General features: G+C 39.6%; 1 protein-coding gene across 1 annotated transcript; it reads left to right on the top strand.

Moving 5' to 3' along the window:
• Positions 1-1,866: 1,866 nt before the first annotated feature.
• tie1 (tyrosine kinase with immunoglobulin-like and EGF-like domains 1) lies at positions 1,867-21,773 on the top strand. Its single transcript, XM_030728010.1, has 24 exons — positions 1,867-2,134; positions 3,040-3,336; positions 3,469-3,576; positions 3,743-3,898; positions 4,366-4,497; positions 5,674-5,814; positions 5,938-6,066; positions 6,595-6,740; positions 8,793-8,937; positions 9,052-9,216; positions 9,720-9,860; positions 10,925-11,227; positions 11,651-11,941; positions 12,381-12,580; positions 12,665-12,811; positions 12,912-12,975; positions 13,176-13,286; positions 15,544-15,734; positions 15,974-16,087; positions 16,679-16,749; positions 17,764-17,804; positions 19,003-19,099; positions 19,201-19,300; positions 19,532-21,773. Exons 1-24 carry the CDS (start codon positions 2,071-2,073, stop codon positions 19,601-19,603), a joined length of 3,426 nt encoding a protein of 1,141 aa, XP_030583870.1. The 5' UTR covers positions 1,867-2,070; the 3' UTR covers positions 19,604-21,773.
• The last annotated feature ends 1,738 nt before the right edge of the window (positions 21,774-23,511 follow it).

The following is a 23,511-nucleotide window of genomic DNA, read 5'->3' as shown; positions in this document are numbered from 1 at the left end:
GTTTGTTGAACACAGATAGATGGCTCCAGTCTGCACACTTACCAGACACACATACACACAATATTCTGTGTACACATGCATTTACACTACATATGCATGCAGTAGTTGGTTGATTCACTCCCGTGTTCATCATATGCGGATGCATACAGTATATTCATGCACAGATTTAAACACACACACACACACACACACACACACACACACACACACACACACACACACACACACACACAGAAGCATCTGTGTTGACCTAGCCTTTGGTCTTTTCCCTTTTAGCTTCCTATGCTGGCTCCACCAAGCTGCATCTGCAACACAGAACACTTTTCTGTCCTTGTACCTCTTCCTTTTGCACTCCTCCTCATTTGTTTCTCTCAGCTACAAAGACAGAGTTTGCAGGACTATGTAAAATGAATAAATAAATGGGGGGGAAAAAAGGCTCACAAGGTTGTGCAAAACTAGTTTAAGGGTGCACTTTGTTGCACATTGCTCTATTGTAAACCATAAGCTTTACTGTTTTTTTGTTTTTTTTCTCATGCTGCTTCCGCAGCAGTTTAGGCAGCAGCCTGTTCATGTGACAGTTCACTATCACTATGAAGCATGTGCAGAGGAAATAAGAGGTTCTTTTAGAAGAGGTTGTTCTGATTTCTGTGCAAAACAGGTCACACTAACAGGACAAAAGGACCATGCTAACCAGAGCCAACTGTGAACTTCAAGGTCCTTTGTTTGCCACAAGGACAAAATTGAAATTTGTAGACAGAACAGTTCTAACCTGTGTGTGCCCATTTCAGCTTTTTTTTTTCTTATTTTCTTTCTTACCTTACTGAACAGCACATCTCTTTGTTCTGAATATTATTTTGATGTATATCTTTTTATTTACCTAGTCAGATCAGACATCAATGTATCAACACTTTCAAAGTCTTATATAATTGTAGTCTTTGTTTTTAGGGAAGCATACAATAGAATGTTCCTTGCAGGCTAAAGCAGTCCATGTGTGCTCCCAAAATTGAAAACAGGAAATCTGTAACAATAAGAAGTTGTGTCAGGTTGTCTGAAGTTGCAAGGAAATGTAAAGAAAACACCAAATAATCCCGACGGTTTTTGCAGGGAAAATTAGAAAAGGCGTGCTCAGTTTTTCCAAATGGATGTTCCAGGGTGAGAGCACTTTTTAAAAGTTGGGGTCGAAATAGACACAACAAGCATATTGTTCATCATTTCCCGAGGCTGACTGATTGTGAAAGAAAGCGGGAGACCGACCATAAAAGCTGCAGGGATCGTACGCTACTCAATGAAGTGAAAGAACAAAGCTTTTGCATTTGGCAAAACGTGACACTTGCTGCCGCTGTCTGGTATCTGCACAGGACAGCAATTAGGTACAATGTCAGCCTGGGACAATCCATGGAGCATGCTGGCTATAGTTTATGGCCACAAAAATGCATGCAACGTAGCGCATGTAGTAGATGCCTTTCAATAAAATGCATTCATAAATCCTCGAACCATAAGCTAAATAGCTGACACTTTAGTTTTTTTTTTTTAAAGGTACATCATATATTTCTTATAATAAAAAAACTAGATTACCCCCACCAAAGTTGTTAAAGTAAAATTAAGAAAATACCTAGATAGTTCTGTCCTAAATTAATTGTGCCGCAGAACAGCTGTTTTACTTCTAAAACATGATGTTCAGTGTTTTCAAAAGCAATCAGTCGAGTGCTTAACGTTCAGCATTGTAATGGAACAAAAAGTGACAAAGTCTGAAGTCATAAATACACTAATCGGGGATCGGGGAGGTCTGGAGCGCCAGCAGTCCTCCGCTGTCTGGTGACGCTCTTCCTTCCTTTCCCACCCAGAGAAAGCGGAGCTTTAGCAAAAGTTAGACTCTCTGCTTAGAGTGACAGTAGATTGATCTTCTAAAACGATTTCTTTACCGACGAGATTTTGCAGCCGAACAGGAGAATCGGAGGATTCGACGAGTTATGCGTAAAAAAGCGCACCGTCGTGACGCAGCGTCACCGCTTTGGATGCAGAGCTCACCCTGAAAATCACACGCCGGCAGTTGATTTCACAGCTTTCCCAATGAGGATTACAAATAGCATGATGATTCTGTGGGTGTTTGCATTGTGCTTCTTTACTTTATCAGGTAAGAAGAAACCTGTGTTAAAGGTTGTTTATGTAGCTAGTTCATGAACAGAGCACTATTTTTGAGAAATGTTAAGAAAAACTAACGTCTAACCTGAACCGAGACAATATAACTTTGATCCATATTTTTTTTTTTAGCTATTTGTTTTTGTTAGTCGGGGACCCCGCCAGCATAGAGTGTAGACCTATGTACCCTTAGGGAATAAGGAGCTCATCCATGTTTCCTTCCATTGTTCTGTGGATTTTGGGCTCACATACCAGGGAGAAGGAATGCTGGGCAAACTCCCGTTATTGGATTTGGCACGTTTATTCAAGTATCTACATTCCACGAGGCGTTTGTGTTTCAACCCAAACCTGAGTCAGCATTTGAAGTAATCTATAATGCATTTTTAGGTCGAATAATCAGCTCAGTTTTGATGGATTATGATATTAAGGTGTGATTAACAGAAAACGGAGTTACGAACGACTTCTTTCTTATTTCTATGATTCGATATTTATTCAACGTGTCTGACAGGTGAGGTTTATGAAATTGAGACAATCGTACTGAATTTAATGCAGAAATAAACTTTTGACACAGACTGAACTGAAACAGTAGACTGAGCACTTTAACAACTCTTCATGAAGATGACCAGAAAGATTTGACTATGGGCCAGTTAAACAATGTGTACAATACTAATGAAAAATAATACCCATTTCAAAAATAAATATGAAAACATTTTATGAATATGTTATAGATTCTATATTTTCTGTACTTGAATGAATCACTTAACAGCAGATTAAAAACTACAGGTCTTCCACCTGAAAAGACTTATCTCCCTGAATAATTAAATAAGGTTTGTAGTGGAGTAATTACAAAACACACACCACCGTCTAATATCAGAGAATGACTAATGCTCCGTTCTACAGATGCTGTGATCGACCTGACCATGATGTCTACAGCTGAGGTCAGAAATGCTGATAACTTCTCCATCTCTTGTATCAATGGAGAGCGCAGCCCTGCCCAGGCTGAGTTGGACATCAAGAAGGACAACAAAATCCTCATGTACGCCATTACTCCACAGTATATAGTGCAAAAACTTAGAAACAAGAAGGTTGTGGCGAGAAACTTTAGTTCTCTAGAACATATTGGTATCTTCTACTGTGAATCTTCTCAGGAAGTTCCACCACTTGAGACGGTCACGATGATCAACAACGTTAAAAGCGGTGTGTTCACACAAGACATTTTTGAGACATTTTTTTGTTTATTTTTTTGCTTACATGTGATTACACATTAAATACATGTTTAAATGCAACCACTTTCCATTAAAAAAATAATACCTTTGTGCCTTACTGCAGATTTCCTTCCAAATTCACTCACACTGACTGCTAATCAAGGTGAGACTGTTCACCTCACTATGCATCTGCACAGCCCCCAGAAGAGAGATGTGACCTGGAAGTACAACGGTGAGTCCGCATATGCAACTCAGTATAGAGGAAGGAAATTTAAACCACCTGAAGAGTCCACCCACAAATTAAAAATAGCCCTTTTTTGTCAAACAACGGTTATAGAGCAAATAGAAATGCATGAATAATGAACTATGACATTAATGCTGTTGCATGTTTTGTGCAGGAAACTACTATTATATGACGCACTGGAATGATGTGATCAATCAAACTGCTGTGCTAATAGTGGAAAATGCAAGAACTGATAATCGAGGTATCTACAGCGCCAGCTATGTTGGAGACAGCCCCCTCAAAGGAGCCTGGATGAGGCTCATTGTCAGAGGTTTGTTGGGTCCTTACATTTACATACTAAATAAAAGAAATGCAAACACACAACCAATCACGCACTCAAAGTCACATTAAATCAAGAGTTTTGTAGCATTTTATGTGCAGCTGATCTCACAAGGGATTACAGAAGACATGCTAAAACTGGCACTTCACTTAACCTTAAACTGTGAATTCACTATAGGCCACATCTGCACAGTTTTTGGCAAGACGTGTGCAGCACATATGTTTGTTTCATTTCATTATCTCAGTATCCCAGAGAAAAAATACCGCATAAACAATATCTCCACCCTCCACCTGCAGCCAGCGTCTTCTTTTTTTGTCTCCACCAGATGCACATTTGACTGTAATTTAGTATGCATTCAACAGGCCATGTGTGATTAAAAAATATCCAAAAACAGAATATAAATACACAAAGGACAAAAAATGCTATCAAATGTAATTGAAGCCTGTGTTTCTCTGTAGGTTGCCCCAGTCAGAAGTGGGGTCCTAACTGTATTAGAGATTGTCAGCAGTGTCTTAATGGTGGGGTGTGCCATGAAGTGGATGGAGACTGTATCTGCCCTCCAGGATTCATGGGAACGCGCTGTGAGACAGGTTTGTATACTCAAGTCGACATCCTCACAAGTATAATATAGCAGAACTTTCTGTTCATGAAAGAGATCAATAAAAAGATGTGTGTAAGGTCATATGGATATAATATGGTATGAGGCATATGGATAATGTTGAGTCAGTTAAGGCTTACACATTTGTATAAATATGCACAATCACAGTCAAAGCCTCGCAGTCTGACTCCATAAGATAAACAGTACCAAAAACAGACACACAGACTTTAAGTGAAGACGCCAGCGTGGAGCTTCAGGTTGAGAAATGAATCAGCAAAAACACTGGCGGCTATGTTAGGCTGAGAAACCTGTCAACTAAGCGCAAGAAACACGCTTTTTTTAAACCTTTCAAATTGTCATAGAGCAGCAAAACTAGTTTACTGTTCTGAGTAAATATTCCTCCAAGTGATGCTCCTTTGTCTTCTGAGAGAAAAGAGAAAAGTTTTTGAATGGAAATTACTTGTTATTTACATGTATCAGTTAGTTTTGTGCTATGTGTTTGCATTTTATTGTTGGGTTAATATATTTCACAGTCACATCAAGTGACAGGTACATTCACTTTAGTATGTGGCATTAGTTCATGTTGCTTACCTGTCTCTATGCAAATAAGCATTTTTTTTTTCAGCATTCCAAATCAAATTCTTCTACCGAGTTAAAATAATTTTCATGCATAAATGACTTAGATTACATTTTAATGATAAGCATCTGTTTTCATATCCCCACAAAAATGTGCTAAATGCTATATTGCAGGCACACACTAAAATCAACAGAACGTCTCTGTAATCGTATGTCACATTCACCCGCTAAGGCATTGACAGAAAAATAGTAGATCATCAAAATATGGTTATCATGAACAAGTTTTAGGCATTGGTGAAGTTCACCCATTGTTGCCTAGTGTTGACCTCAATTGTGCCTCTTGTAACTCAGGTTTAATGTGTGTGTGTTGAGCTGTTAGATCAATATTTTTCTCTTCACTGCATTCAGGTATAAAGTAGTAAGAATTGTACACATTTTGAAGTACTTGAAAATGCAGTAACACAATCAATGTAAGTGTGGAACCAAGAAATAAAAAAAAAAAAAAAAAAAAAAAAAAGAGTTCCAGAGTAATTCATTGGCAGATTAGTTGCACTGGTGTTTTGCAAGAAATTTTTTCTCTGATGACTTGCAGCCTGCAGAGAAGGAATGTTTGGTCAAAACTGCCAGGAGGCATGTGGTTCCGAGTTGAACTGCAAGGGGCTTCGCTTCTGCCTACCAGACCCCTATGGTTGCTCCTGTGCCAGCGGCTGGTTTGGGAGTCACTGTGAGAGAGGTACAGTACATCTGTTCAATAAGACCCACTGTTTGTTTGTTTTTTTCTGGAGTTTCAGTAACATGTTCCAACCATATTGGATCTCAAACTATGAAGTTTTGGTTTCTTTTATTTTGTTGTCAGCCTGCCATAATGACATGTATGGACCAGACTGCAAGTTTAGCTGCAAATGCCAGAATGGAGGAGTCTGCAGCCGTTTCAGTGGATGCCAGTGTCCTAGAGGGTGGAGAGGACAGCACTGTGAGAAGTCTGGTAGGTATCTTTAGAGTTGGATTAATCCTTAGGGTCTCACTCCCCCGTGGCAGTGATATGTATCTATTTTTCCTCAGTATTTCAGTGTTATTTACATCCTCCTTCTCACCAAATACTGTATATTGACTAGTTGCACAACTTAAAAAAAAAAAAAAAAAAAAAACAGTTGCACATACTTAAATATTTTGAAACTGAAGCTGGATTTATTGTTCTCTGTGAAACCGTGATGAATCATTTCACTGAAGAATGTGCTATTCTTGAATGTGCAACTTTTTTTTAATGTTATGGTCTTTGTGTCTGCACATGAACCTGTCAAAAGTGTGCTTTTCCCATTTCTTCACACAGAAAAATACAACTAGCGGGAGATGTGATTTCAAAATGTGACTACTGCGTGTACTTACATAAATATTTTTAAAAGCAAAGTTGCTGCTTATATGATCCCTTTCCTTTACCATGCTCTTTATTATTTTCTTTTTTTTTACTTGTCTTTTGTTGTTTCCTGTCCCATGTCTCTCTCTTTGTCTTTAGACTGGGCTCCTCAGATTATAGACTTGGTTACTAATTTGGAGCTGAATCTCAACTCCAATGCCAGGATCCTATGCTCAGCCACAGGCAACCCTCTCCCCAGCCACAACAGCATCGAACTGCGAAAGCTAGACAGCACAGTACTTAAGGTAGGAAGACCAGCAGTTGCCAGCAGTACTCCAAAGAAAACTCACAGTAAGCCCGCATAGAAAATAGTGTTAGTTCAGGTTGAATATGTTGGCAAATCTCACTGTCAGCCCGTATCAGTTAATGGCTCACCTGATATTCTTCTACACATTCAGTTGGCAAATCTTGTATAGGGAACACTATTTAAGTTGCTTAATGGCTCAGGCACACTGGGGTAAAAATAGGACAGCAACCTCCTTGTGACTAGGAAAAATCTGTGGTTGCCCAGTGATTGTAATGTTTTTTCTTGCATTCAGCAACTGATTACAAGTAGTTGCAGCAACCAAATGATCACCAAATGAGTAGGCAACAGTTGTGGTTTGACTCAAACTACCTGCAATCACTCTCAGATAGACTGTCTCTCAGATAGATTATTTGAAAATAATTGCTGCCTAATTTATAAACACAGACAGAACACTGCAATCCATTTGAGTCAGATTGCACCAGTGTGCACAACCCATTTGTGATGTATTTCTTTGCAGTAGGGAACTTGATCCAACTGGTTGCATTCTTGATATATAACTACATAAACACAAAGCTGCTGAGCGCTTATGTCATTTTGCAGTTAAATCACTACAGCAACTATGTCACTATCAGTGGAGGAATTTCTTAACTTCTGTTTCAAATCTATGAAATTCTGACTGGACTCTGAATGTAACTAGTTAGCAAATACTTCAAAGGCAACGAGATTGAAAGTTCATGGCTCATGGTTACAATAATGTTTGTGCTGCAGTTCACAGCCACTGTTTTCCCTATAGTGTGACTGTAGCATTAGCGTTCTAAATTTCTGCACATCTGCAAGCCTCTTTGTAGCCCACTGCCACTTAAGTTCCTCCTTTCATGCTGTGCCTCTGATAGGTTACACCAGACTTAATCAGTGTCATATGTCACTAATGTTCCAGGAAAGAGTCAAACTGCCAAAACTACTGCAAACTGAAATAATTTTGTTTTGACTATAGTAGTCATGACTGAATTAACAGAGTAGATTAGCTAAAAATGTAAATCTGGGTAGTAATAGTTATGGTTAACTATATAAGGTCACACAGCTTGAGTGTGATAGAAAAAATGCTTAAGCCACTAACATAGAAATTGAAAAAAACAGTTCAACATATTGGAAAACACTTTAATCTGCTTTTTTGACAAGGATTTAAAAAATCCCTCATATTACAGGTATTAACTATGAGGATGGAGTCTGGAGACAGGAAGTCTGGAAGCACGTGGAACAGCTAGCTTTGCATAAGTAGTGCTGGGCGGATAAATAAACTATCAAAAATAGTTACTTAATTTCCTGTCACCAACAAATTATTGTTCCAGATATTAAAAAAATATCTATACATATAAAAAGCTATCATCGACATAGACATTACAGAACTTTACAGGAACAAGTGAGCATACTTTTAGGTTAGCTGTAAGCTAGCTGCTGTCCTCTGTTTCCACTCCTAATGTTAACCTGAGCTAAACATCTCCTGGTTCTTGCTCTATACTGTCATTTAGCTAACACAATCATGAAAAATTAATAAAGGGTTCTTAAAAATGTCTGTCTCTTTAAAGAGACCCCCCAAAAGTGAAGAGAGTAAAAAAATATAAACAATAAAACAGTTCTCTTGTTCCAAGTTAGATAGTTAGATAATAAAGTTGAATTAGGCTATGTTTTTGTGTCCAAACTGATGAATGCAAGCTTGAGTCACGTTTTGAGGAAGTCAGCAGCACAATGGCCTAACCAGATAAGGCTGTATCACTCTACAGTACAGCAGTCACCATGTTTTGCCTTTAAGTGATACGTTCAGTTTCTGTTATTGTGCCTCTGTTGTTTCCTTGATAATAGACATGCTATTAAAAAAAAAAAAAATTGGACCAGCATTTCTGAAAATAAAGACATTTCTCAAAGTGAGGGAAAAAAAAAATCAAGCAGCACCAAAATTAGCAAAAGATAGATTTTATTTGTTTGCTTGTTTGTTTTTAACAATATATTAATATATTCTGTTGCTTACCTATGTTACACGTTTTACTTGCAGGCTTCTCGCACTGTCATGGACTCAAATAGGAGCACAGCCCAGTTTGATATCCATCACCTGAGTGCTCAACACGGAGGCTTGTGGGAATGTAGGGTGTCCACCGAGGGAGGCCAGGACTCCCGCAAATTCACCCTCACCATTAAAGGTGTGTGATTTCTAACATTTCAAAATTATGTACAGAAAGGGAAATGCATTATTATGTAACAGGCACAGTGCATATCACGCATTTCCAGAAAATAAATATCCTGTGTCTTTTCAGAGCCCCCGATGCCCACTACTGCTCCCAAACTGCTCGAAAGGAGAAGTAATCAGCTGTTGGTGATGCCAGTGCACGCCTATATAGGAGATGGCCCCATTGTGTCAACCAGAGTCCTCTACAAGCCACAAAAGAATGAGAAGAAAGACCTGTGGTCCTCCATCATAGGTATGCGGGAAAAAACAAACACGTAGAGAAGAGCAATCATAGATAATTATTTTTGACTTTTATTGCACTGCAGCAACAAAAGCAAAGCTTGCGTAAATCACTATTATTTCAGCACACACTGAGTTCAGCCAAAGTTATAATGTATTAGCGAAAGCAAGGAGAATGATTCGGGCAACAGATTGCACAAATTCAAAATGAAAACAATTCTCAGTGGAAAATCTAACAAAGTTAAAGATAATTAATTATATTTGTTAAAAAAAAAATAAATAAATAATACCCCAATTGTGTTTCTAAAGACCAAGACCTTCCCAAAGACTGGACATTGTGTTCCATTGAGTTCAAGTTCCCATATCTAAAGATAATAAATGTTAAACGTATGTGTTGGCATTTATGTGTGTAATTTTATTTATAACACTTCGGACAATGTATGCTCAATAATCATACTCTGAAACAGAATGAAAATTTGGGCTCATCAGCCTTTTCTAAGTCAAATTTTCCTTCAGTTTATAGTGACAAAGAGCCTGTCACGCTGATGAACCTGGAGCCTTCGACGAGCTACTATGTCCGTGTCCAGCTGAGTCGTCCTGGGGAAGGAGGAGAGGGGTCCCCGGGGCCACAGGCCACTCTGGAGACTGACTGTCCTGGTGAGACTTACAGTTAAATGTTAGAGACCACACAAACTGTGGACATGTGTATATTTATCTGGCAAATTTGCCCGGCAATAAATGTCCATTTTCCTGACCACAGAACTTAAGCAACCTCAATTATTTTGCATCTGGTTAGAGTAATTGTGAAGTGTTTTTTCCATGCCTGACTTAAGTTTGGGGCAGCTATAGAAAGATGCTAGTGGACTGAAATGATAAGTATTTTTTTCTGTAAAAAAAATAAACTGAATACCCTAAAGGGCTGGTGACTAAATCAAATAATAATTTCAAAAAAATCTTAGTTTGCTATCAGGCTACCACAAGTCATAACCCCATTTAAAGCAGTAACAACCTGTTTTCAGATGGCAAGGGCAGGTTCCTGAATGTGGTGCAGAGAGAGAGAGAGAGCATATCAGAGAGTGCAAGTGCAGAAAAAAAAGAACACGAGAAATGCATGTTTTGAAGTGCAGTTGTGCATATTTCCAATAAGTTTGAGTCTCTTGCAATATATGAGGTCCATGTGTCAACTGGAAATAAAATGATTTGTTGATAATTGTGCAAGACACAAGCATAAACTATTATATTGATAATAGTGTAAATATCGGAAAAGCGACATTAAATGGATTCTCCCGGCTGGAATTGAACTGAGGATGTTCCATTAATGTTTAAATCAAAGGCTGGAATGGAAAAAGAACCAAATAAAATCTCGCATCAACAAAATGCTGGATTTATTCTTGCCATTCATCTATTTTATTTAGAAATATGCTGCCATGAAGGGAGCTGAAGTCTCCATTTTGGGAATATATGACATTCTGAGCAGGTTAATCACAGATGAAAGAACACAGTTAGGAGGTCCACATTAATAAGGGGCAGAAAACATGAAAACACAGCACTCTTATAGCTAGAACTGTTTTAAACTAACTACTGCTGCACCTGTTTCATACAGAACTGACGAAAGACTGACGAAAACCAAAATTAACATCAAGAAAATCACCTAAAATGAGGAAAAGTGTACAAATAGCTCATAGTCCCCACAGCTCACCCTGTGTTCTCTGTTGCTGCAGAGCCCACAATTCAACCTGAGATTGACAGCAGCTCGGTGGAAGGCCGCAATGTTACCGTGCGCTGGCGAATACCTGCCAGCAACAGCATTAGTGCTGGCAAAGCCACTGGCTATTTAGTGCAGCTCTTCGGGCCGCCACCCTACAGTGAGAAACTACAGGAGGTTCACACCCTGCTCAATGTGCTCTCCACCAAGTTCCACAACCTGGAGTATCAACAAGACTACACGGTGGTGGTCCGCCTCATCAACTGTGGCAGCCAGGGCCCACCCTCCAAACCCTACCATTTCCACATCAACAGCCAGGGTAACTGAAGCCTGCTGGTTAGAAAAAAAGCTGCAAGGAAGTCTTCTTTTTAAAGAGTTTTAACATTTAAAGCAGTTCATAATTCATTTAGTGTAGCTTGTGGCACAACAGTAGGTGTAATGCAATATATAGCATGCTATAGGCTCAAATGCTAAAAAGGTTTTAGCTTTGCTTTAAACACTCAGCTTTGTTTGGTGCCTGTTTTTTTCTTAGTGACTCTCTCTCTGCCCACAGGCTGTGTGTGAATTGAGGGAAAGTTGAAAGATAATCTGTGCAAATGTTTATTTCAAATCCTTTTCTTAAGTAGTTAAACTTTCCTCAAGCAACCAACGTTTTGATTAGATAACCTGCTTAATTTGAGAATGTGATGCAACAAAATCATATTTGATTAGCTCTAACAGCTATAATGTTTCTGTATCTAAGGCCCATCATCCCCACTCAACGTCAAGGCCGTGCCCCTGTCCGTGTCAGCCATTCAGGTGAAGTGGCAACCGCCTGACGATCCAAATGGAGGAATCATTAAATACATCATAGAGTACCAGCCAGTCAGCCAGGCAAGCCCTCACCCTTGGGTGGACACAGATGATGGCAACAAGACCAGCAAAGAGGTGACAGCGCTCAACGGCAGCACGGTCTACCAATTCAGAGTGAGGGCTTTCTCTAAAGTGCCAGGAGAGTGGAGCAGCTATGTTCAGGCAAAGACACAAGGGGATGGTAAGTATGAAGCTACTAAGAATATTTCACTGTTACACAGAAAATATGCACAGCAACATGTGAACAGTTCAGAGCGAGACTGTATCATATTCTTAAGGCTGATATATTGGCATTTGGTAGATTTATATTGTGATTAAAATTGTTGAGTCATACAAAATCTGAGACCAAAATATGGGATCTCCAAATCTTATGTCCAATATATTGATATACTGTAAATTATGATTTCCACTTGGAAACTTCTTCACTACTATGCCTATTGGGCTTTCCCACAGGTGGACAGGACCACCCACACAGGGACGGGGGGGGGGGGGGGGGGGGGGGGGGGGGGGGGGTTTTACACTAAAATTCCATATTTAATCTCACCTGTGTATAAATCTTCTGTTTCCACTTGCTCCGTTTTGACTCTCGTCCTTCCTTTTAATCTCTTCCCCAATGCTAGAAAAAGCTCCTCCGACTTTTACCCCGACGACCCTAGATGTGATCGGGCAGCCCAATGGGGACAGTTACCAGCTGTTAATTGCAGTGGTGGGTTCAGTGACAGTCACCTGTGTGACTATACTGTTGGCACTGTTGGCTCTTTTCTTCATCAGGAAGACGCTGCTGAACCGTCGCCGCACCTTTACCTACCAATCCGGATCGGTGAGCGTTGACTCTCTTGCAGATAACTTTGCAGCCATTATGAAAAAACTGATTTTGCTGACTTTGGACTTCTTATATCACCAGGGGGAGGAAACTATTCTGCAGTTTAACTCAGGAACTCTGACCCTGACGCGAAGGCCAAAACCCACACCGGAGCCCCTGACCTATCCAATCCTTGAATGGGAGGATATAAAGTTTGAAGACGTCATTGGAGAAGGAAACTTTGGCCAGGTATTTAGACTCTCAGTGCACTTTCTGAGCAATGCAATAGCTTTTCCTGTGGTTACCATGCTTTTTGCAACATTTGAGCCAACTACGGTTTCGATATCAGGTTATCAAAGCCATGATCAAGAAGGACGGCAACAAAATGAGTGCAGCCATCAAGATGCTGAAAGGTAACTGAGGCACACATTTATTATTTAAGCAGTCACAAACACACACACAGCACAGATCTAGTCATCACGCATAAGCCCACAGACACATAGATGCAGTAAAGTTAAGACATGGTACAGCATTCTGATGCGTAGTTTTCATTTCAAATACTGCTTTACTTGCACTTTGCTTAACAATGCCGTTCATGTTGTTCTTCCTGCAGAGTTTGCCTCAGAGAATGACCACAGAGACTTTGCAGGGGAGCTGGAGGTTCTGTGTAAACTAGGCCAGCATCCCAACATCATCAACTTAATAGGAGCCTGTGAGAACAGAGGTGAGTGAGCGACATCTAGTGGCTGTAATGAGTATTGATTCACTATCAAGTATTGGCTTTTCGGGAACAGGTGAAAAACTGCTGTATCGGAGCCAAATGTATATGGCTACTTACAGTTTAGTATCCAGTTTGTATAAACTGTAAATGTACTATAAAAACTTATACAGTGTTATACATGAAATACAGTGTATGTTAAAGCATAAAGAAGTTACAGCATCATCTAGAACTTTCAGTCATACAATATGATCTTCCTCAGCAGACAGTGTTTGGTCAGTTTGGGAAGAGATGGACCGACTAGTCTATGTTCAATAGACTGTATCCTCAGCAGATTCCCTATTCAGCTCATTCCTTCTTAATATGCAGCACTGTACTTGAACAGGTTAAATTCTTCTTACTTGAGATGCAAACAGATACGCCCGTCCCATCAGACTCTCTGTCATCTGCACCTGGAAAACCCCAGAATGTGTCCAAACGAAACAGCCTTAGAAGCATTTGTGCTATCACATTTGTTTGATTTGTCCATGCGCCCAACAACCAAACAGCTGTGGCATGCATTTATGTATTTATATAAGGTCTCCTTCATGGTTCTTACTTTGAAGTATCACATTTCACCAGTGTCTTCTAGATTGAATAATTTAATTACGTATGTTTGATCAAAGACTGGAAGCACAAGCAAAGTATCTCAATGAAGACATTACAAACAAGTCGACCTTGAAAAATAAACCTCAGGCTAACTCAGTGCATCTCCTCATCGGTCTCACTTTCAAGTAGCACTTGCTCTGCAGACCTTTGCTCTGCTTGGTTTACACCACTGTTTAACAATCATGAACATGCATGTACAGGTGCATACTGCATATACACACAAATATTTAAAGCAAACCTGAAGAGTTTTCTTCATTTAATTTCATGGAAAGAGCAACAGAGGAAGGAAGGGGTGAGTGTGACGGAAAAGAGGTCAGGAGGGGAGGAATGTTGCAAGGAAGCAGGGAGAAAAGAGAGCAAACAAGTAAAAAAAAATTAACATCTAAGACGATTATGAAGGAAGGTGATCAAAAAAGTACTAATTGGCAGGAAGTATTATTACCTTCTGTGTAACTCCAGCTCATTTGAAAGGAAATCAGTAAAGAAAAATTCGTCGGCTTATAGTGGAAGCACAGTTTTCTCAAGGTTTACTTTTTTGTCAGTTTTAAGTGAGAGATTATGGTGTGGTTTTCAGATCAATCCCTATCTCATATTATCAAGATCTGGAACAAATTTGCTCTCACTTCCATACTAGAAAAACTAGGTGCGTCCGGAAGGAATTCACCACTGAGCTATTGAACACCAGAGAGGAGGAAATAGACTGAGAAGATATTTGATATACTCTTAAAAGTGGAAGATAAAGACTGAAGAATAAAAAGGTCAGGTCTGTCCACATGGCTTTCATAGCGCAATCTCTGTCTCCTTTGTCTCCATCTATGTGCTAATACTGACATAAACACACATACTCATAGAGCTTGGCTATTTTTTAAGGTTTTGGATGTTTTTAAACCTGAACCACCCTGCTCAAAAAGCCTTAAGCTGTCTTGCATTTCCACCTTTAAAAGATTATAAAATGCAACAATCCATATAAATATCTTATTTCATCCGTTTAACTTAATATCCCCTGTACGGAGCACATTGATTTGTTACCTTTCCATTCTTCTGTTGCAAGAAACACAGCGTGTGCTTGATTAACAGAAGCTTTTATAACTCACAAGCAACATAACTGTATTATGCGCCAGTTCTTTGACCATTCTGCCCATAAACCTGTTATTCTTTCCCTCCACATATGGTACTTAGTAATTGTGTTGGCACTGTCCCTGATCCTAGTGAAATCAACATGAAGCCCTTCCAACTACTACAAATGCCTGTAGGAACTCTGGCTCTGGCTGGAAGCTGTCATCTATTAACAAAGCTTCAGCCATCTGGTTGAGTTCTGTGAGGATTTTACAAAAGGGCTGGTGTACCTCTGCTGTGTCAAAGACCGAACAGTTGAAGGCCAAGCCCGATACAAGCTGTAGCTGTGTGTCTTCCCAGGCAAATTCAAGCAAGTCAGCCAAGGTCAAAGTCGCAGTGTGTCATAAAATAATACAATTTCACTAAATACTCTGGCTGAGCTGATAACAGTTTGTACAGATGGAAGGTAATATGTTCATTAGCAGGTGGCATGGCCTTTTTTTAATGACTGTAAGACTTTACAGAGATTTCAGTCCATCTGTCTCTCTGTCTTCAACAGGTTATCTATACATAGCTATAGAATACGCTCCCTATGGTAATCTCCTCGACTTTCTGAGGAAGAGTCGTGTGTTGGAGACCGACCCTGCCTTTGCCAAAGAGCATGGCACCGCTTCCACCCTCACCTCCCAGCAGCTGCTGCAGTTTGCTGTGGATGTGGCGAATGGGATGCATTACCTCAGTGACAAACAGGTAGGAGGAGGAAAGCTGCTGGTGTGCATCTTTCAGTGTTTGCTTTTTCTTAAAAAGATTGTACATCTAATCAAAGTCTCAGTATTTCATGAAGTTGCCTCTTGGCAGTTGATTTTTTTTTTTTTTTTTTTTTTTTTAGATACTGGGCCATTTTTGAATTTGCTTGAGAATGATTATAGCTGCATCTTTGTCATGACACTGCTTCCCTCCTCTCCTCTCCTCTTCTCTCTTGGTGCTAGTTCATCCACAGGGATTTGGCAGCGAGGAATGTTCTTGTTGGGGACAACCTTGTTGCTAAGATAGCGGACTTCGGTCTGTCCCGCGGTGAGGAAGTTTATGTTAAGAAGACAATGGTGAGTGATGGGGGTTATTTTGGCTTAGCCCAGCAGAAGGCACTGGTTGTTTTGGACAAAAACAAAGCGGTGTTGCACTTTTTTTTTTTAACTTTTTCCTTTTATGAGGAAACTCTCTGTTGTTCTAACTTTTCACATGCTGAAAACAGCAAAGGACAAATGAGTTGTAGACAAAACGTTTATAAAGCAGATTGCTGCCGTCTGGGATTTTTTGATACCTCAGTGCAACATCTTTAATCTGTCAGTTTATCTGTACGTCTGTATTCTGCCTCATAATGCTCAGTTAAAAAACTGATACTAAGCAGATCAAATTAAATGGTCCAATGAGATAGGATTTTAAAAAAAAAACAAAAAAAACTTTTATTTTACTGTTTTGGGTGGTTTTTCTGTACAATACAGTTCAGACAGCAACTGATTTTCACAACAATCACCAGTAGGGGGCAGTTTAGGTACATCAACTGCAGCATAGTGTGTCGTGCTGTAGAGAAGACTACCACATTACACTTTTTATATATTCATCCTGTCTATGTAAACATAAATAATGTCACACAAGGCACAAGATTTGACATGAGTCTGTTGCTTGGCTTTCAGGGAAGGCTGCCGGTGCGCTGGATGGCCATTGAATCCCTAAACTACAGTGTTTATACAACGAAGAGTGATGTGTAAGTCAATTTTTTTTAACCAATATGGGGATATATAGTATTCATCAAAAGTGAGAAGTATTGGCAAAGTGGTTCACAAACACTTCCTGAAAAACCTGGTTTCCGTGTTACAATACATACAGTAGGTCTTAATAATCATAATTCCTCCTTCTATTTCTTCTTTAATATCTTTGGAAACCTTATTTATAAGTTCTTCTAGCAAAGTTTTGATTACGCACGCCACAAAGTGCCTCACCGCAGAAAAAACAACAAATCATCCATCTGTCACTGGTGGAATGATAATAGTGTGCTGCACAACTGATAAGCACAATCAGGAAGCTTTGGGTACAACTTAGCAAACAGACAGACATGTAAGCCTGTCAACTGAAGCCTATTTATACACCAGCACACTGCAGCACGGCTAACGGAAGAAGCGTGACGACTGCTCCGAGGGTCAGAGACTTGTAAACATTAGTGAGAGACGAGATGTGATGGCGTGAAATGTGCCGCGAGGAAGAAATCAAGAAGAACAAACAGACAGCACAAACAACACTTGTCTGCCCATACGATCTACAACACAGCTCTGTGACATATGAAACCGGTGGTATTTTTCTTCAGACATTTGCTAATCAGATCACTGGGAAGATGGTGGTTTTCTGACACATTCTGTTCCTCTTAAGTTTCTATGTTCATTTGAAAAACTATCAGCCTTTTAATGATTAAAAATAACATATCCTCACATTATTCTTTTCGATATTTGTGTTGAATACTTGCATTTTCAGCAGGACTCACGCATATTGTTCTGCCCCGTCTTTGTAAAAGCATGCTGATCACAATCATTCAGAATATATTGTCATTTACCCTCTGTAAATTATTGCAGCCTGCTGCTTTGCAAGGCACCAGATAATATCAACAAAGATATGATCATTGAATGTTTTTCAAGAGCCAGTAATAAAACCACTATTTTTTTCCGCATCTCACCCTTCAGTCTTCAACACTTTACTTTCTGTCTCGTCTTTGTATCTTCTCTAACAGATGGTCTTTTGGCGTTCTTCTCTGGGAAATTGTAAGCTTAGGTAAGTAAGCGTAGAGCCTAACATAGCTATAACATTTACTTCTATATTTTTAATACAGATTTCAGGGCCACACAGTGACTAACAAATCCTCATAAACTGTTAGTAATGTAGCAGCTGCTCTCATCATGGCCTATGAGAAAGAATTAATAAATTATATGAATTAAAACCAATTGAATATAAGATGACCTACATATGCATTCATGTGTAACCATATAAATACATCTGACTAACCACACAATTAACAATAAGCCAGAATTAATGTTTATACTTCCCCTGTCCACAAAACCAGTACAAAAAAAAAACTACACTTCCCCTTATTAACTTACATCATGTTAGACTTACATCAAAATTCTTTAGAAGAACTTTTTTTCACATTCAAGAATAAATAAGTTGAGGACCTCTTTCGTCAAGTGATGTTATTCACAGTAGAGCACAGAAATCAAATGTTTAAACGGTCACATTTTACTATATGATGAAAAATATTAGCTCAAAGCAAAAGTTGGGATGGGGGCAACAAAATGCTGAAAAAGTAAGTGGTATTAAAAAGAACCAGTTGGAGGAATATTTTGCAACTAATTAGGTTAACCGACAGAGTTAGTAACATGAGTGGGTTTAAAAGACCATCTCAGAGAAGCAGAGTTTCTCAGAAGTAAAGATGGGCAGAAGTTCCCCGTCGCAAACTGTGTCTACAAACTGTGAACCGTGAATGATGTTCTCAGCGTAAAATTGCGAAGACTTTGAATATTTCATCATCTTCGAGTGATTCTGAGAATCTGGAGAAATCTCTGTGCACAAGGGACGAGGCCAAAAATCAGTACTCGATACTGCACTCCAGGTTTTAGAGCAGGGAGGGTCTTTCAGCCAGACAAACTGCATACTGCAGTTATTAAAACAGCATGGCTTCATAGTAGAAGAGGCCGGGTGCTGAACTGACCTGCCTGCAGTTCAGACATTTTACCGATTGATAATATCTGATGAATCGGACGGCTCAAGACTGCTGAGCTATGAGATTTGTTTTTCTTTACATTTTACACAGTGTCCCAACTTTTTGGGAATTGTGAACAAATCAGTCACACATCCACATACAGAATATACATCATAGATTGCTTTTTATGGTTTGAAGCTGCATGCATGTATTTTCTCTGCTTCTCATTTGTGTGTGTGTGTGTGCGTGTCTGGGTGCATGCACACCTTTCAGGTGGCACACCGTACTGTGGGATGACATGTGCGGAGCTTTATGAAAAACTGCCCCAAGGCTACAGAATGGAGAAACCCAAAAACTGTGATGATGAGGTGTAAGTAATCTGTTTTTTATAGCTAACGAATAGAAAATTGTGTTGCCCATTATGTCTCTGTATTTTACCATACTTATCATTGTGTTAATGTTTGTCTCCAGCTATGAGCTAATGAGGCAGTGTTGGAGAGATCGGCCCTATGAGAGACCCCCTTTCTCCCAAATCTCTGTGCAGCTCAACAGGATGCAGGAGGCCAGGAAGGTAAGGCTTCATTCACACCATGTTGGCAAAAAGGCAAAAAAACAGAAAAACATCCTGTTGTTGTTATTTATGCATCCAAAAAAACAGATATTTTTCCTTTTTAATCTGAATGTTTTTCTCATTTGGCTGCTTAAATGTACTGTCTTTTCAGTACAATAGACACAGATGACGCCATCTTATTTCTGCTGTGCATTTAATTTCATAAATCACAAGGCTTAATCTATTTTTCAGGCCTATGTGAACATGGCTCTCTTTGAGAACTTCACCTATGCTGGAATTGACGCCACAGCTGAGGAGGCCTGACTACCAGCCCCCCCAGACCCTAGCATGCCACGGAGCTCCAAGAGAAAGTCACAAGGGAGGCTGCCACGTTACTGCAACCCCCCAGCCACTAGGCGTCAAGACAGGAGGACTAGGCGCTCTACTTCAACCACCCAGCTATAGATGGAGGACTGTGAAAGGACACTGTCTGGAAGTATTACAGGTGTAAGGAGAAGCGGCGTATGGCTGGGTCTTTGTTGGAGAGATGCATCTGCTACTGTCGTTTTGGGAACTGTGAACCCCTGTCACCAAAAAAAAGGAAAAAAAGAACACGCAGTCTCAGAAAAAGAAATATACAGCATTGCACCTTTTGCTTTTCCAAAAGTTATAATGCTGGAAGCTTTTCTCTGAGGACTGATATGTGCAATATGGAGCTACGTGACTTGTTGAAGCACCACAGGGTCTGTGGGGTGTCAGTACAGAAATTTTCCCTCCATTCCTCAGAATGGAGGAGGACATCTTTTCATGGAGAAAAAATTTAAAACCAAAACAGCGTTCTCAAATAAGACAAGTCAACTTCTCAGCGCAGCTCAAGTGTTTGAGAATGAACTATGATCGAAAGACTTCCAATGTAGCACTTAAAAGTAGCCTTACTCTGCCATCTTTGTCTTTTACTATTTGCCTATCACTGCCATATGGATGTAACTACGACTGTAAATATGTTGCCTCATTTTTAAGATACCAAACTCTCCTATTATAGGAATATAATCAGAGTTATAGACTGATTTAAAAACCAAGGTGGGTTTCCAGGTGTCGCATGTAAAGTTCCAACACAAGAGAAGTTATTTGGAAACCTACAACTAATATGGGGAAGTAACCTTTGTAGTTTTTATGACATTATAAAATCTAACATTGATGATAATCCACTCTGTGAGAATGTACAGTATGTGTTCATTAACTGGTTTCCTGAATAAAGGGTTCTTTTTGTAGTGACTGGACTTACCGCAAGTAGTTCAATTCCATTTGAAGTTATAGTGCAATTTTATGCACTATAATGTTTTTGGGTTTTTTTTCCCCATAGATGATGGTGACTTCAGCAAGAGGGGATTATGTATATATACTTGCCCTCTTTATAGTTAGCATGGTGGGGGAGAGGCCAGGCTACTGGGGACCAAAGTGTAGCGAGAGAACCCAGGAACACTGGCTGCCTGCACTGAGCTGATCTGTCACTGCGTTTCCTTTACACACCAACCACAGGACAGAACTGTCAAACACTGTTTTAGTGTGCCAGCTTCCTGACTACTGCACATGTGTAACAAGGGAACAGGAGTGGCATTAAATTTATTTTTATACCATATACCAAAAATCTGACCTTTGAACTTACAGAAGCACTTAGGTCGTCTAGAGATCTTTCAGTTATCCAGTACAGTTTCCCTGTCAACAAAAACTGGTGAAAAAAATAAAATTTTTCATTTGCTATCCAGCTGCAGGTTTCACCTACAAAACGTAAATCCAAGACAAAGCACAACAACAGAGTTCGTAAAGATGTGGGACAGCCCCAACTTGCCAGCTTGCATATTTTAAATCTGCAGTCCAAGGGAAGTTGTAAATAGAGAAATACAAGCAAAGCTAAGTAGCACCGTTGGCTTTACTGTAGTTATTAACAGTTTAATAAATACTTGATTTCATCTTTAGGTTTTCCATGTGCAGACATTTTATCATTCTGGGTTGTATTGCTACATGCTACAATTTCTTTTTATCTCCAGTTTTTCCGGGGAGCACTGTGGTGCGAGTGCTAATGTTAGCTTAAAAAGTGTTTGTAGCTACCAGTGACTTTGTTGAATCAGTAAGATTAAAATTTGAGATGTTTTTTATTGACATTCATGTATACTGTATGTAAAAACTGTCAGATGATACAGAAAGTGCTTTACAACACTCATCAAGAGTGGGATTTTCCTCAGTAAGATGCACTACAAATTGCTGTTCATACAAAACTACCAGGAACTGCTGGAAATTTACTTGAGACTTAAAATTTCTTGCAGCTTTACAAGCCTGGGAAGTATGGCAATTGGCTCAGCAAACCCTAGTTTTAGGAGAAGTTTTCACATGCAAATGGAAATATGGTGTGCTATACAAATGCAAATACAGTAGATGGATATTAGTCCAGAGGTTAAAGCAGAATGCAAGGCTTCATGTGCTCCCAATTATAGTCCACAAAAGCACTCCTAATGTAAATCAAAGCAAAAAGACAATTTAATACTTTGTCTCTGTCATAAAAATAAATGCAGTGCATAAAATTGTTGCCATTTCTCCAGAAATTAACATCAATAACAAAAAAAATCCACTTAGTCTAATAATTCACAACACTCTTTCCAGCTCATGCTCAGCCCAAACAAAATTTGTCGCATTATCTCAGCAGATCTCCATCACTTATCTCCCCTGTGGCAAAGACTTAGTGTATGGTGTATATAGAGTGTGTATCGAAGGTGGAAACCCCTTGAATAAGCAGGTAATGATTACTCCTTGTCTCTTCACTAAACAATCCTCACTTCATCCTGGAAGGTCCACTGTGGTCAGTACAAACTCTGGAGAAGGTTGGGCCATCTGCGGAAACTCTTTGTCTTGGGGTAGGCCTGACCTTTGTTTCTTTCTTGATCCATGCAGTTCAGAGACAGCGCTCTTAATTGTTGCAGCAGAGTTGGGAATCTAATATTTCTTGATTCCTTCCTGTGTCTTTGTGAATCTTGTGCAGTAGAATAGATAGTGGTATTTGGCCAAGATGGTAGGATACTTGCAATCACCTGACAAGGCACCTCAGCTGAGTATTCTTCCCACCATCCTAATGCACACAGTTAGCTTAAGGTAGGCTTCTCTGTTATCTTTGCTGAGAGATGACTTCTCAGAGGCATTTGCTGGTGAAAGATCCTCCACTCTGATGGCTCTTCTTTTGACTGCATTTCTGAATTTATTCATGGCTGCATTCACAAAGGTACGATATACTCGGTTTCTTTTATTTCACAGCAGCAAGTAGCTGATTTGCATTGGCAAAGTGCTGCAACTGCACATGTGTATGCTTTACAAACTTGTCTCAGCCAGTCCACCCACCACTGCTTAACTGCTTGTGGTAAGTCACAATACAGGCCCATTTCCATATGACTCAAATTCTGCTGGATTTTCTTTGCTGGCAACACCACTGGGTGCAAGAATTCCCAAGGAGTTGTAGATTGAACTAAAAACTGACAGCAAAAAGGATAAACTTTGATCATGATCTTAAAATTAAAGGTGCTGGACTTTACACACCGTTGGGCGCCCGGGGCTCTCTCCATCTGGAGTTTGGCATGCTCCAAATCCAGGTTCTTTACGTCCCTAGCTAACACCCTATTGTAGTAAGGACTGTGCAGCTGTTGCGGATCCATTTTGCACAAATTACTCTTACAGTAGATCCCAACACAGTACAACTGCTTTCTCTTCTGTGATTTTCTTTAGAGTGAAAGTGGTATATTTAGGTGAAGAAGTAATAGTAGTAGTTTTGAAGATTAGTGCCACTAGAACAAAGGCTTTTAATGGCCTTTGTTCTAGTGGCAAAGGGTCCATCATTTACATTGTTTACAACTTCCCATGCGGTCCAATGTCAGTAATTATTTCTGAGATGCACAGTACTTCAAGGTGAGGTCACTGTTTTAAAGCCTCTTGCAGTGGAAAGACCTCCTTGTTTAAAGAGAGTGTCTTCCTAGTGAATGCGTTTAGAAACTCAAATAAAGACAGATTACTTTCAAACCTTCTCATACAGTAAGTATCAACAGGCCTTTTGTTCCACATGGTTCCCAATAAGATGCATATTTTCCTTCCACTGACTTTTAAGCTGGTTAATAGCACTCTACAAAAGCATTCTTCCTGGGTCCTTGCCTTTAGCAGGAAGAATAAAGAATATACACTCTTCATCACTTCAC

This window comes from Archocentrus centrarchus, chromosome 4 (genome assembly GCF_007364275.1).
Source record: "Archocentrus centrarchus isolate MPI-CPG fArcCen1 chromosome 4, fArcCen1, whole genome shotgun sequence".
In the NCBI taxonomy this organism is placed as follows: Eukaryota; Metazoa; Chordata; class Actinopteri; order Cichliformes; family Cichlidae; genus Archocentrus; species Archocentrus centrarchus.
This window is presented reverse-complemented; position numbering and strand designations above follow the sequence as displayed.